The 14,650-nt window shown below is 51.5% G+C and overlaps 2 protein-coding genes across 2 annotated transcripts; both read right to left on the reverse strand.

The window, feature by feature from the left end:
• Positions 1–2,221: 2,221 nt before the first annotated feature.
• Positions 2,222–8,331, reverse strand: LOC129523909 (mucin-3B-like). The gene is made up of 4 exons (XM_055347867.1): positions 5,268–8,331; positions 4,809–5,064; positions 2,800–4,246; positions 2,222–2,359 (listed from the first exon to the last, which is right to left on the reverse strand). Exons 1-4 carry the CDS (start codon positions 8,329–8,331, stop codon positions 2,222–2,224), a joined length of 4,905 nt encoding a protein of 1,634 aa, XP_055203842.1.
• A 412-nt stretch (positions 8,332–8,743) lies between these two features.
• LOC129523910 (mucin-3B-like) lies at positions 8,744–14,496 on the reverse strand. Its single transcript, XM_055347868.1, has 4 exons — positions 13,574–14,496; positions 9,786–13,234; positions 9,021–9,698; positions 8,744–8,793 (listed from the first exon to the last, which is right to left on the reverse strand). The coding sequence occupies exons 1-4, from the start codon at positions 14,494–14,496 to the stop codon at positions 8,744–8,746; spliced, it is 5,100 nt and encodes a 1,699-aa protein (XP_055203843.1).
• Positions 14,497–14,650: the final 154 nt, after the last annotated feature.

The following is a 14,650-nucleotide window of genomic DNA, read 5'->3' on the forward strand; positions in this document are numbered from 1 at the left end:
ACTTAAGCCGAGGGTACTGTGTGAGCTGGTCCCAGTGGTGGTGATCGGAGAATTCAAACTGGGAGTACTCTGTGAGGTGGTCTTGGTGCTGGCAATCACAGAAGTGAACTTGGGAGTACTGTGTGAGGTGGTCTTGGTGGTGGAGATCGCAAAGGTGAATCTGGGAGGACTGGTTGAGATGGTCTTGGAGGTGGCAATCGAAGAAGAGAAGCCAGTACTGTGTGAAGGGGTCTCAGTGGTGGTGCTTGAAGAAGTGAAGCTGGGAGGACTGTGTGAGGTGGTCTCGGTGATGGTGATCAAAGAAGTGAAGATGGGAGGACTGTGTGACCTAGTCTCAGTGGTGGTGATGGCAGAAGTCAAGCTGGGATTACTGTGGGATGTGCTTTCAGTGGTGGTGATCGAAGAAGTGAAGGTGGGAACAGTGTATGAGGGTGCCTCACTGGTGGCTATCAAGGAAGTGTAGCTGGGAGTGCTGTGGGATGTCTTCTCGGTGGTGGTGATTGAAGAAGTGATCCTGGGAGTAATGTGTGAGGTGGTCTCAGTGGTGGTGATTGAGGAAGTGAAGCTGGCAGTACTGTGGGATGTGGACCCAGTGATGGTGATCAAAGAAGTGAAGCTGGGAGAATTCTGTGAGGTTGTTTCAGTGGTGGTGATTGAAGAAGTGAAGCTGGGAGTACTGTGTGAGGTGATCTCGGTGGTGGCGATTGAAGAAGTGAAAATGGGAGTACTGCGCGAGGTGATCACTCTGGTGGTGATCGCAGAAGTGAAGCTTGAAGGATTTTGTGGGGTGGACTTGGTGGTGGCGATCAAAGAAGTTAAGCTGGGAGTACTGTGGGATGTGGTCTTGGTGGCAGTGATCAAGGAACTGAAGCTGGGAGTACTGTGTGAGATGGTCTCTGTGCTGCTGATCGATGAAGTGAAGCTGGGAGTACCGTGTGAGGTGCTCTTGGTAGTGGCAATCAAAGAAGTGAAAATGAGAGTACTGTGTGAGGTGATCCCTGTGGTGGCAATCACAGAAGTGAAGCTTGGAGGACTGTGTGAGGTGGACTCAGTGGTGGTGATCAAAGAAGTGAAGCTGGGATTACTGTGTGAGGGGGTCTCGGTGGTAGTGATCAAAGAAGTGAAGCTGGGTGGACTGTGTGAGGTGGTCTCCGCAGTGGCGATCGAAGAAGTGAAGCTGGGAGTACTGTGTGAGGTGGTCTCTGTGGTGGTGATCGAAGAAGTAAAGATGGGAGGACTGTGTGACCTGGTCTCAGTGGTGACAATGGCAGAAGTCAAGCTGGGATTACTGTGGGATGTGCTCTTGGTGGTGGTGATCGAAGAAGTGAAGCTGGGAGTACTGTGTGAGGTGATCTCGGTGGTGGCGATCGAAGAAGTGAAGCCGGGAGTATTCCGTGACGTGGTCTCAGTGGTGGCAATCGAAGAAGTGAAGCTGGCAGTACTGTGTGAGGTTGTCTTGGTGGTGGTGACCGAAGAACTTAAGCCAAGGGTACTGTGTGAGCTGATCCCGGTGGTGGTGATCAGAGAATTCAAACTGGGAGTACTGTGTGAGGTGGTCTTGGTGCTGGCAATCACAGAAGTAAACCTGGGAGTACTGTGTGAGGTGGTCTTGGTGGTGGCGATCACAAAGGTGAATCTGGGAGGACTGTTTGAGGTGGTCTTGGAGGTGGCGATTGAAGAAGAGAAGCCAGGAGTACTGTGTGAAGGGGTCTCAGTGGTGGTGCTTGAAGAAGTGAAGCTGGGAGGACTGTGTGAGGTGGTCTCGGTGGTGGTGATCAAAGAAGTGAACCTGGGAGAAAGGTGTGAGGTAGTCTCGGTGGTGGTAATTGAGGAAATGAAGCCTGGAATACTGTGTGACATGGTCTCAGTGGTGGTGATTGCAGAAGTCAAGCTGGGAGTCCTGTGTGATATGGTCTCAGTGCTCGTGATTGAAGAAGGGAAGCTGGGAGTACTGTGTGAGATGATCTCAGTGGTGGCGATCGAAGAAGTGAAGCTCGGCATACTGTGTGAGGTGTTGCCAGTGGTGGTGACTGAAGAAGTGAAGCTGGCAGTATTGTGGGATGTGGACGCTGTGATGGTGATTAAAGAAGTGAAGCTGGGAGTACTGTGTGAGTTGTTCCTGGTTGTAGTGATCGAATAAGTCAAGCTGGGAGTACTGTGGGATGTGCTCTCGATGGTGGTGATCAAGGAAGTGAAGCTGGGAGTACTGTGTGATGTGGTCTCAGTGCTGGTGGTCGAAAAAGTGAAGCTGGGAGTACTTTGTGAGGTGCTCTCGGTGGTGGCGATCGAAGAAGTTAAAATGGGAGTACTGTGCGAGGTGATCCCTGTGGTGGCGATCGCAGAAGTGGATCTTGGAGGACTGTGTGAGGTGGACTCAGTGGTGGTGATCGAAGAAGTGGAGCTGGGATTACTGTGTGAGGGGGTCTTGGTGGTAGTGATCAAAGAAGTGAAGCTGGGAGGACTGTGTGAGGTGGTCTCGGTGGTGGGGATCCAAAACGTGAAGCCTGGAGGACTGTGTGAGGTAGTCTCAGCGGTGGCGATCGAAGAAGTGAAGCTGGGAGCACTGTGTGAGGTGCTCTCTGTGGTGGTGATCACAGAACTGAAGCTCAGAGGACCGTGTGAGGTGGACTTGGTGGTGGTGATCAAAGAAGTGAAGCTGGGAGTACTGTGGGATGTGGTCTCAGTGCTGATGACCAAAGAAGTGAGGCTGGGAGTACTGTGTGAGGTGTTGTCGGTGGTGGCAATTGAAGAAGTGAAAATGGGAGTACTGCGTGAGGTGATCCCTGTGGTGGCACTCACAGAAGTGAAGCTTGAAGCATTGTGTGGGGTGGACTTGGTGGTGGTGATCAAAGAAGTTAAGCTGGGAGTACTGTGGGATGTGGTCTTGGTGGTGGTGATCGAAGAAGTGAAGCTGGGAGTACTGTGTGAGATGGTCTCAGTGCTGGTGATCGATAAAGTAAAGCTGGGAGTACTGTGTGAGGTGCTCTCGGTGGTGGCGATCAAAGAAGTGAAAATGGGAGTACTGTGTGAGGTGATCCCTGTGGTGGCGATCGCAGAAGTGAAGCTTGGAGGACTGTGTGAGGTGGACTCAGTGGTGGTGATCAAAGAAGTGAAGCTGGGATTACTGTGTGAGGGGGTCTCGGTGGTAGTGATCAAAGAAGTGAAGCTGGGAGGAGTGTGTGAGGTCGTCTCAGCGGTGGCAATCGAAGAAGTGAAGATGGGAGTACTGTGTGAGGTGCTCTCTGTGGTGGTGATCACAGAAGTGAAGCTCAGAGGACTGTGTGAGGTGGACTCCGTGGTGGTGATCAAAGAAGTGAAGCTGGGAGGACTGTGTGAGGGGGTTTCGGTGGTAGTGATTGAAGAAGTGAAGCTGGGAGGACTGTGTGAGTTGGTCTTGGTGGTGGAGATCGAAAAAGTGAAGGCTGGAGGACTGAGTGAGGGGGTCTCGGTGGTGGTCATCGACGAAGTGAAGCTGGGAGTACTGTGTGAGGTGGTCTCTATGGTGGTGATCGAAGAAGTGAAGATGGGAGGACTGTGTGACCTGGTCTCAGTGGTGGTGATGGCAGAAGTCAAGCTGGGATTACTGTGGGATGTGCTCTCGGTGGTGGTGATCGAAGAAGTGAAGCTGGGAACAGTGTGTGAGGGTGTCTCACTGGTGGCGATCGAAGAAGTGTAGCTGGGAGTGCTGTGGGATGTCCTCTCGGTGGTGGTGATTGAAGAAGTGATGCTGGGAGTACTGTATGAGGTGGTCTCAGTGGTGGTGATTGAAGAAGTGAAGCTGGCAGTAGTGTGGGATGTCGACCCAGTGATGGTGATCAAAGAAGTGAAGCTGGGAGCACTCTGTGAGGTTGTCTCCATGGTGGTGATTGAAGAAGTGAAGCTGGGAGTACTATGTGAGGTGATCTCGGTGGTGGCAATTGAAGAAGTGAAGCCAGGAGTATTCTGTGACATGGTCTCAGTGGTGGCAATCGAAGAAGTGAAGCTGGCAGTACTGTGTGAGGTTGTCTCGGTGGTGGCGATTGAAGAACTTAAGCCGAGGGTACTGTGTGCGCTGGTCCCGGTGGTGGTGATCAGAGAAGTCAAACTGGGAGTGCTGTGTGAGGTGGTCTTGGTGCTGGCAATCACGGAAGTGAACCTGGGAGTACTGTATGAAGTGGTCTTGGTGGTGCCGATCACAAAGGTGGATCTGAGAGGACTGGTTGAGGTGGTCTTGGAGGTGGCAATTGAAGAAGAGAAGCCAGGAGTACTGTGTGAAGGGGTTTCAGTGGTGGTGCTTGAAGAAGTGAAGCTGGGAGAACTGTGTGAGGTGGTCTCAGTTCTGGTGATCAAAGAAGTGACGCTGGGAGGACTGTGTGAGGTGGTCTTGGTGGTGGTGATCAAAGAAGTGAACCTGGGAGGAAGGTGTGAGGTAGTCTCGGTGGTGGTGATTGAAGAAATGAAGCCTGGAATACTGTGTGACATGGTCTCAGTGGTGGTGATTGCAGAAGTCAAGCTGGGAGTCCTGTGTGATATGGTCTCGGTGTTCATGATTGAAGAAGGGAAGCTGGGAGTACTGTGTGAGATGATCTCAGTGGTGGCGATCGAAGAAGTGAAGCTGGGCATACTGTGTGAGGTGTTGTCAGTGGTGGTGATTGAAGAAGTGAAGCTGGTAGTACTGTGGAATGTGGACTCGGTGGTGATGATTAAAGAAGTGAAGCTGGGAGTACTGTGTGATGTGGTCCTGGTTGTAGTGATTGAATAGGTCAAGCTGGGAGTACTATGGGATGTGGTCTCGATGGTGGTGATCAAGTAAGTGAAGCTGGGAGTACTGTGTGATGTGGTCTCGGTGCTGGTGATCGAAAAAGTGAAGCTGGGAGTACTTTGTGAGGTGCTCTCGGTGGTTGTGATCGAAGAAGTGAAAATGGGAGTACTGCGTGAGGTGATCCCTGTGGTGGCGATCGCAGAAGTGAAGGTCGGAGGATTCTTTGAGGTAGGCTTGATGGTGGCGATCAAAGAAGTTAAGCTGGGAGTACTGTGGGATGTGGTCTCGGTGGCGGTCATCAAAGAACTGAAGCTGGGAGTACTCTGTGAGATGGTCTCAGTGCTGGTGATCAATGAAGTGAAGCTGGGAGTACTATGTGAGGTGCTCTCGGTGGTGGCGATCGAAGAAGTGAAAATGGGAGTACTGTGTGGGGTGATCCCTGTGGTGGTGATTGCAGAAGTGAAGCCCAGAGGACTTTGTGAGGTGGACTTGGTGGTGGTGATCAAAGAAGTGAAGCTGGGAGTACTGTGTGAGTGGGTCTCAATGATAGTGATCGAAGAAGTGAAGCTGGGAGGACTGTGTGAGATGGTCTCAGTGGTGGGGATCAAAAAAGTGAAGCCTGGAGGATTGTGCGAGGTGGTCTCAGCGGTGGTGATGGAAGAAGTGAAGATGGGGGTACTGTGTAAGGTGGTCTTTGTGGTGGCAATCACAGAAGTGAAGCCTGGAAGACTGTGTGAGGTGGACTCGGTGGTGGTGATGAAAGAAGTGAAGCTGGGATTACTGTGTGAGGGGGTTTCCGTGGTAGTGATTAAAGAAGTGAAGCTGGGAGGACTGTGTGAGGTGGTCTCGGTGGTGGTGATCGAAAAACTGAAGCCTGGAAGACTGCGTGTAGTGGTCTCAGTGGTGGTGATCGAAGAAGTGAAGCTGGGAGTATCGTGTGAGGTGGTCTCTGTGGTGGTGATTGAAGAAGTGAAGATGGGAGGACTGTGCGATCTGGTCTCAGTGGTGGTGATGGCAGAAGTCAAGATGGGAGTACTGTGTGAGGTGGTCTCGGTGGTGGTGATCGTAGAAGTGAAGCTGGGAGTAATGTGTGAGGGTGTCTCAGTGGTGGCAATAGAAGAAGTGTAGCTGGGAGTACTGCGTGAAATGATCTCGGTGGTGGTGATCGAAGAAGTGATGCTGGCAGTACTGTGTGAGGTGGTCTCAGTGGTGGTGATTGAAGAAGTGAAGCTGGTAGTACTCTGTGAGCTGGTCTCGGTGGTGACAGTCGAAGAAGTGAAGCCAGGAGTATTGTGTGACGTGGTCTCGGTGGTGGCAATCGAAGAAGTGAAGCTGGCAGTACTGTGTGAGGTTGTCTCAGTGGTGGCAATCGAAGAACTTAAGCCCAGGGTACTGTGCGAGCTGGTCCCGGTGGTGGTGATCAGAGAAGTCAAACTGGGAGTACTCTGTGAAGTGATTTTGGTGCTGGCAATCGCAGAAGTGAACCTGGGAGTACTGTGTGAGGTGGTCTCGGTGGTGGTGATCGCAGAGGTGAATCTGGGAGGACTGGTTGAGGTGGTCTTGGAGGTGGCAATCGAAGAAGAGAAGCCAGGAGGACTATGTGAAGGGGTCTTAATGGTGGTGCTTGAGGAAGTGAAGCTGGGAAGACTGTGTGAGGTGGTCTCGCTGGTGGTGATCAAAGAAGCGAAGCCTGGAATACTGTGTGACATGCTCTCAGTGGTGATGATCGCAGAATTCAAGCTGGGAGTACTGTGTGATATGGTCTCAGTGGTCATGATTGAAAACGGGAAGCTGGGAGTACTGTGTGAGGGTGTCTCGGTGGTGGCGATTGAAGAAGTGTAGCTGGGAGTACTATGTGAGATGATCTCAGTGGTGGCAATCGAAGAAGTGAAGCTGGGTGTACTGTGTGAGGTGGTCTCAGTGGTGGTGATTGAAGAAGTGAAGCTGGTAGTACTGTGGGATGTGGACTCAGTGATGGTGATTAAAGAAGTGAAGCTGGGAGTACTGTGTGAGGTGGTCCCGGTTGCAGTGATTGAAGAAGTCAAGCTGGGAGTACTGTGGGATGTGGTCTCAGTGCTGGTGATTGAAGAAGAGAAGCTGGAAGTACTGTGGGATGCGGTCTCTGTGGTGGGGATTGAAGAAGTCAAGCTGGAAGTATTGTGGGATGTGGTCTCAGTGGTGGTGATCGAAGAAGTGAAAATGGGAGTACTGTGTGAGGTGATCCCTGTGGCGGTGATCGCAGAAGTGAAGCTCGGAGGATTGTATGGGGTGTACTTGGTGGTGGTGATCAAAGAACTTAAGCTGGAAGAACTCTGTGAGGTTGTCTCCGTGGTGGTGATCAAAGAACTGAAGCTAGGAGTACTGTGTGAGATGCTCTTGGTACTGGTGATTGATGAAGTGAAGCTGGGATTACTGTGTGACGTGCTCTCAGTGGTGGCAATTGAAGAAGTGAAGCTGGGAGTACTGTGTGATGTAGTCTCAGTGGTGGTGATCAAAGAAGTCAAGCTGGGAGTACTGTGGGATGTGGTCTCGGTGCTGGTGATCAAAGAAGTCAAGCTGGGGGTACTGTGGGATGTTGTCTCAGTGGTGATGATCAAAGAAGTGAAGCTGGGAGTACTGTGTGAGGTGGTCTCAGTGGTGGTCATTGAAGAAGTCAAGCTGGCAGTACTGTTGGAGGTGGTCTCGGTGGTGGTGATGGAAGAAGTGAAGATGGCAGTACTGGGGGATGTGGACTCAGTGGCGATTGAAGAAGTGAAGCTGGGAGTTCTGTGTGAGGTGGTCTCGGTGATGGTGATTGAAGAAGTGAAGCTGGGAGTACTGTGTGATGTAGTCTCAGTGGTGGTGATCAAAGAAGTCAAGCTGGGAGTACTGTGGGATGTGGTCTCGGTGCTGGTGATCAAAGAAGTCAAGCTGGGGGTACTGTGGGATGTTGTCTCAGTGGTGATGATCAAAGAAGTGAAGCTGGGAGTACTGTGTGAGGTGGTCTCAGTGGTGGTCATTGAAGAAGTCAAGCTGGCAGTACTGTTGGAGGTGGTCTCGGTGGTGGTGATGGAAGAAGTGAAGATGGCAGTACTGGGGGATGTGGACTCAGTGGCGATTGAAGAAGTGAAGCTGGGAGTTCTGTGTGAGGTGGTCTCGGTGATGGTGATTGCAGAAGTGTAGCTGGGAGTACTCCGTGAGGTGGTCTCAGTGGTGGCAATCAGAGAAGTGAAGCTGGGAGTACTGTGTGAGGTGGTCTCGGTGTTGGCAATCAAAGAACTGAAGCTAGGAGCACTGTGTGAGTTGGTCTCGGAGGTGGCAATCACAGAATTGAAGCTAGGAGTATGGTGTGAGGTGGTCTCCGTGGCGGTAATTGAAGAAGTGAAGCTGGGAGTACTGTGTGAGGTGGCCTTGGTTGTGGTGATTGAAGAAGGGAAACTGGTAGTACTGTGGGATGTGGATTCAGTGATGGTGATTAAAGAAGTGAAGCTGGGAGTACTGTGTGAGATGGTCCCGCTTGTAGTGATCGAAGAAGTCAAGCTAGGAGTACAGTGCGATGTGGTCTCAATGGTAGTGATCAAAGAGGTGAGGCTGGGAGTACTGTGTGACATGGTCTCGGTGGCAGTGATAAAAGAACTGAAGCTGGGAGTACTGTGTGAGGTGGTCTTGGTGCTGGCAATCGCCAAAGTGAACCTGGGAGTACTGTGTAAGGTTGTCTTGGTGGTGGCGATCGCAAAGGTGAATCTGGGAGGACTGGTTGAGGTGGCCTTGGAGGTGGCAATTGAAGAAGAGAAGCCGGGAGTACTGTGTGAAGGGGTCTCAGTGGTGGTGCTTGACGAAGTGAAGCTGGGAGGACTGTGTGAGGTGGTCTCGGTGCTGGTGATAGAAGCAGTGAAGCTGGGAGGACTGTGTGAGGTGGTCTTGGTGGTGGTGATCAAAGAAGTGAACCTGGGAGGAAGGTGTGAGGTAGTCTCAGTGGTGGTAATCAAAGAAGTGAAGACTGGAATACTATGTGACATGGCCTCAGTGGTGGTGATCGCAGAAGTCAAGCTGGGAGTACTGTGTGATGCGGACTGAGTGGTCGTGATTGAAGAAGGGAAGCTGGGAGTACTGTGTGAGGGTGTCTCAGTGGTGGCGATCAAAGAAGTGTAGCTGGGAGTACTAGGTGAGATGATAGAAGGAGTGAAGCCTGGAATACTGTGTGACATCGTCTCAGTGGTGGTGATCGCAGAAGTCAAGCTGGGAGTACGGTGTGATATGGACAGAGTGGTTGTGATTGAAGAAGGGAAGCTGGGAGTACTGTGTGAGGGTGCCTCGGTGGTGGCGATTAAAGAAGTGTAGCTAGGAGTACTACGTGAGATGATCTCAGTGATGGCGATGGAAGAATTGAATCTGGGCATACTGTGTGAGGTGGTCTCAGTGGTGGTGATTGAAGAAGTGAAGCTGGTAGTACTGTGGGATGTGGACTCAGTGATGGTGGTTAAATAAGTGAAGCTGGGAGTACTGTGTGAGGTGGTCCCAGTTGTAGTGATCGAAGAAGTCAAGCTGGGAGTACTGTGGGATGTGGCCTCGATGGTGGTGATCAAAGAAGTGAAGCTGGGAGTACTGTGGGATGTGGTCTTGGTGGTGGTGATCGAAGAACTGAAGCTGGGAGTACTGTGTGAGATGGTCTCAGTGCTGGTGATCGATAAAGTAAAGCTGGGAGTACTGTGTGAGGTGCTCTCGGTGGTGGCGATCAAAGAAGTGAAAATGGGAGTACTGTGTGAGGTGATCCCTGTGGTGGCGATCGCAGAAGTGAAGCTTGGAGGACTGTGTGAGGTGGACTCAGTGGTGGTGATCAAAGAAGTGAAGCTGGGATTACTGTGTGAGGGGGTCTCGGTGGTAGTGATCAAAGAAGTGAAGCTGGGAGGAGTGTGTGAGGTCGTCTCAGCGGTGGCAATCGAAGAAGTGAAGATGGGAGTACTGTGTGAGGTGCTCTCTGTGGTGGTGATCACAGAAGTGAAGCTCAGAGGACTGTGTGAGGTGGACTCCGTGGTGGTGATCAAAGAAGTGAAGCTGGGAGGACTGTGTGAGGGGGTTTCGGTGGTAGTGATTGAAGAAGTGAAGCTGGGAGGACTGTGTGAGTTGGTCTTGGTGGTGGAGATCGAAAAAGTGAAGGCTGGAGGACTGAGTGAGGGGGTCTCGGTGGTGGTCATCGACGAAGTGAAGCTGGGAGTACTGTGTGAGGTGGTCTCTATGGTGGTGATCGAAGAAGTGAAGATGGGAGGACTGTGTGACCTGGTCTCAGTGGTGGTGATGGCAGAAGTCAAGCTGGGATTACTGTGGGATGTGCTCTCGGTGGTGGTGATCGAAGAAGTGAAGCTGGGAACAGTGTGTGAGGGTGTCTCACTGGTGGCGATCGAAGAAGTGTAGCTGGGAGTGCTGTGGGATGTCCTCTCGGTGGTGGTGATTGAAGAAGTGATGCTGGGAGTACTGTATGAGGTGGTCTCAGTGGTGGTGATTGAAGAAGTGAAGCTGGCAGTAGTGTGGGATGTCGACCCAGTGATGGTGATCAAAGAAGTGAAGCTGGGAGCACTCTGTGAGGTTGTCTCCATGGTGGTGATTGAAGAAGTGAAGCTGGGAGTACTATGTGAGGTGATCTCGGTGGTGGCAATTGAAGAAGTGAAGCCAGGAGTATTCTGTGACATGGTCTCAGTGGTGGCAATCGAAGAAGTGAAGCTGGCAGTACTGTGTGAGGTTGTCTCGGTGGTGGCGATTGAAGAACTTAAGCCGAGGGTACTGTGTGCGCTGGTCCCGGTGGTGGTGATCAGAGAAGTCAAACTGGGAGTGCTGTGTGAGGTGGTCTTGGTGCTGGCAATCACGGAAGTGAACCTGGGAGTACTGTATGAAGTGGTCTTGGTGGTGCCGATCACAAAGGTGGATCTGAGAGGACTGGTTGAGGTGGTCTTGGAGGTGGCAATTGAAGAAGAGAAGCCAGGAGTACTGTGTGAAGGGGTTTCAGTGGTGGTGCTTGAAGAAGTGAAGCTGGGAGAACTGTGTGAGGTGGTCTCAGTTCTGGTGATCAAAGAAGTGACGCTGGGAGGACTGTGTGAGGTGGTCTTGGTGGTGGTGATCAAAGAAGTGAACCTGGGAGGAAGGTGTGAGGTAGTCTCGGTGGTGGTGATTGAAGAAATGAAGCCTGGAATACTGTGTGACATGGTCTCAGTGGTGGTGATTGCAGAAGTCAAGCTGGGAGTCCTGTGTGATATGGTCTCGGTGTTCATGATTGAAGAAGGGAAGCTGGGAGTACTGTGTGAGATGATCTCAGTGGTGGCGATCGAAGAAGTGAAGCTGGGCATACTGTGTGAGGTGTTGTCAGTGGTGGTGATTGAAGAAGTGAAGCTGGTAGTACTGTGGAATGTGGACTCGGTGGTGATGATTAAAGAAGTGAAGCTGGGAGTACTGTGTGATGTGGTCCTGGTTGTAGTGATCGAATAGGTCAAGCTGGGAGTACTATGGGATGTGGTCTCGATGGTGGTGATCAAGGAAGTGAAGCTGGGAGTACTGTGTGATGTGGTCTCGGTGCTGGTGATCGAAAAAGTGAAGCTGGGAGTACTTTGTGAGGTGCTCTCGGTGGTTGTGATCGAAGAAGTGAAAATGGGAGTACTGCGTGAGGTGATCCCTGTGGTGGCGATCGCAGAAGTGAAGGTCGGAGGATTCTTTGAGGTAGGCTTGATGGTGGCGATCAAAGAAGTTAAGCTGGGAGTACTGTGGGATGTGGTCTCGGTGGCGGTCATCAAAGAACTGAAGCTGGGAGTACTCTGTGAGATGGTCTCAGTGCTGGTGATCAATGAAGTGAAGCTGGGAGTACTATGTGAGGTGCTCTCGGTGGTGGCGATCGAAGAAGTGAAAATGGGAGTACTGTGTGGGGTGATCCCTGTGGTGGTGATTGCAGAAGTGAAGCCCAGAGGACTTTGTGAGGTGGACTTGGTGGTGGTGATCAAAGAAGTGAAGCTGGGAGTACTGTGTGAGTGGGTCTCAATGATAGTGATCGAAGAAGTGAAGCTGGGAGGACTGTGTGAGATGGTCTCAGTGGTGGGGATCAAAAAAGTGAAGCCTGGAGGATTGTGCGAGGTGGTCTCAGCGGTGGTGATGGAAGAAGTGAAGATGGGGGTACTGTGTAAGGTGGTCTTTGTGGTGGCAATCACAGAAGTGAAGCCTGGAAGACTGTGTGAGGTGGACTCGGTGGTGGTGATGAAAGAAGTGAAGCTGGGATTACTGTGTGAGGGGGTTTCCGTGGTAGTGATTAAAGAAGTGAAGCTGGGAGGACTGTGTGAGGTGGTCTCGGTGGTGGTGATCGAAAAACTGAAGCCTGGAAGACTGCGTGTAGTGGTCTCAGTGGTGGTGATCGAAGAAGTGAAGCTGGGAGTATCGTGTGAGGTGGTCTCTGTGGTGGTGATTGAAGAAGTGAAGATGGGAGGACTGTGCGATCTGGTCTCAGTGGTGGTGATGGCAGAAGTCAAGATGGGAGTACTGTGTGAGGTGGTCTCGGTGGTGGTGATCGTAGAAGTGAAGCTGGGAGTAATGTGTGAGGGTGTCTCAGTGGTGGCAATAGAAGAAGTGTAGCTGGGAGTACTGCGTGAAATGATCTCGGTGGTGGTGATCGAAGAAGTGATGCTGGCAGTACTGTGTGAGGTGGTCTCAGTGGTGGTGATTGAAGAAGTGAAGCTGGTAGTACTCTGTGAGCTGGTCTCGGTGGTGACAGTCGAAGAAGTGAAGCCAGGAGTATTGTGTGACGTGGTCTCGGTGGTGGCAATCGAAGAAGTGAAGCTGGCAGTACTGTGTGAGGTTGTCTCAGTGGTGGCAATCGAAGAACTTAAGCCCAGGGTACTGTGCGAGCTGGTCCCGGTGGTGGTGATCAGAGAAGTCAAACTGGGAGTACTCTGTGAAGTGATTTTGGTGCTGGCAATCGCAGAAGTGAACCTGGGAGTACTGTGTGAGGTGGTCTCGGTGGTGGTGATCGCAGAGGTGAATCTGGGAGGACTGGTTGAGGTGGTCTTGGAGGTGGCAATCGAAGAAGAGAAGCCAGGAGGACTATGTGAAGGGGTCTTAATGGTGGTGCTTGAGGAAGTGAAGCTGGGAAGACTGTGTGAGGTGGTCTCGCTGGTGGTGATCAAAGAAGCGAAGCCTGGAATACTGTGTGACATGCTCTCAGTGGTGATGATCGCAGAATTCAAGCTGGGAGTACTGTGTGATATGGTCTCAGTGGTCATGATTGAAAACGGGAAGCTGGGAGTACTGTGTGAGGGTGTCTCGGTGGTGGCGATTGAAGAAGTGTAGCTGGGAGTACTATGTGAGATGATCTCAGTGGTGGCAATCGAAGAAATGAAGCTGGGTGTACTGTGTGAGGTGGTCTCAGTGGTGGTGATTGAAGAAGTGAAGCTGGTAGTACTGTGGGATGTGGACTCAGTGATGGTGATTAAAGAAGTGAAGCTGGGAGTACTGTGTGAGGTGGTCCCGGTTGCAGTGATTGAAGAAGTCAAGCTGGGAGTACTGTGGGATGTGGTCTCAGTGCTGGTGATTGAAGAAGAGAAGCTGGAAGTACTGTGGGATGCGGTCTCTGTGGTGGGGATTGAAGAAGTCAAGCTGGAAGTATTGTGGGATGTGGTCTCAGTGGTGGTGATCGAAGAAGTGAAAATGGGAGTACTGTGTGAGGTGATCCCTGTGGCGGTGATCGCAGAAGTGAAGCTCGGAGGATTGTATGGGGTGTACTTGGTGGTGGTGATCAAAGAACTTAAGCTGGAAGAACTCTGTGAGGTTGTCTCCGTGGTGGTGATCAAAGAACTGAAGCTAGGAGTACTGTGTGAGATGCTCTTGGTACTGGTGATTGATGAAGTGAAGCTGGGATTACTGTGTGACGTGCTCTCAGTGGTGGCAATTGAAGAAGTGAAGCTGGGAGTACTGTGTGATGTAGTCTCAGTGGTGGTGATCAAAGAAGTCAAGCTGGGAGTACTGTGGGATGTGGTCTCGGTGCTGGTGATCAAAGAAGTCAAGCTGGGGGTACTGTGGGATGTTGTCTCAGTGGTGATGATCAAAGAAGTGAAGCTGGGAGTACTGTGTGAGGTGGTCTCAGTGGTGGTCATTGAAGAAGTCAAGCTGGCAGTACTGTTGGAGGTGGTCTCGGTGGTGGTGATGGAAGAAGTGAAGATGGCAGTACTGGGGGATGTGGACTCAGTGGCGATTGAAGAAGTGAAGCTGGGAGTTCTGTGTGAGGTGGTCTCGGTGGTGGTGATTGCAGAAGTGTAGCTGGGAGTACTCCGTGAGGTGGTCTCAGTGGTGGCAATCAGAGAAGTGAAGCTGGGAGTACTGTGTGAGGTGGTCTTGGTGTTGGCAATCAAAGAACTGAAGCTAGGAGCACTGTGTGAGTTGGTCTCGGAGGTGGCAATCACAGAATTGAAGCTGGGAGTATGGTGTGAGGTGGTCTCTGTGGCGGTGATTGAAGAAGTGAAGCTGGGAGTACTGTGTGAGGTGGCCTTGGTTGTGGTGATTGAAGAAGTGAAGCTGGGAGTACTGTGTGAGGCAGTTTCGGTGGTGGTGGTTGAAGAAGCGAAGCTGGGAGTACTGTGTAAGTTCGTCTCAGTGGTGGTGATTGAAGAACTGAAGCTGGCAGTACTGTGGGATGTGGACTTAGTGATAGTGATTAAAGAAGGGAAGCTGGGACTACTGTATGAGATGGTCTCAGCTGTGGTGATGGAAGAGGTCAAGCTGGGAGTACTCTGAGATGTGGTCCTGGTCATGGTGATCAAAGAACTGAAGCTAGAAGTACTATAGGATGCGGGCTCGGTGGTGGTGATCAAAGAAGTGAAGCTGGGAGTACTGTGTGAGGTGGTCTCGGTGTTGGCAATCAAAGAACTGAAGCTAGGAGCACTGTGTGAGTTGGTCTCGGAGGTG

The sequence above is a fragment of the Gorilla gorilla genome, chromosome 6, assembly GCF_029281585.2.
Source record: "Gorilla gorilla gorilla isolate KB3781 chromosome 6, NHGRI_mGorGor1-v2.1_pri, whole genome shotgun sequence".
In the NCBI taxonomy this organism is placed as follows: domain Eukaryota; kingdom Metazoa; phylum Chordata; class Mammalia; order Primates; family Hominidae; genus Gorilla; species Gorilla gorilla.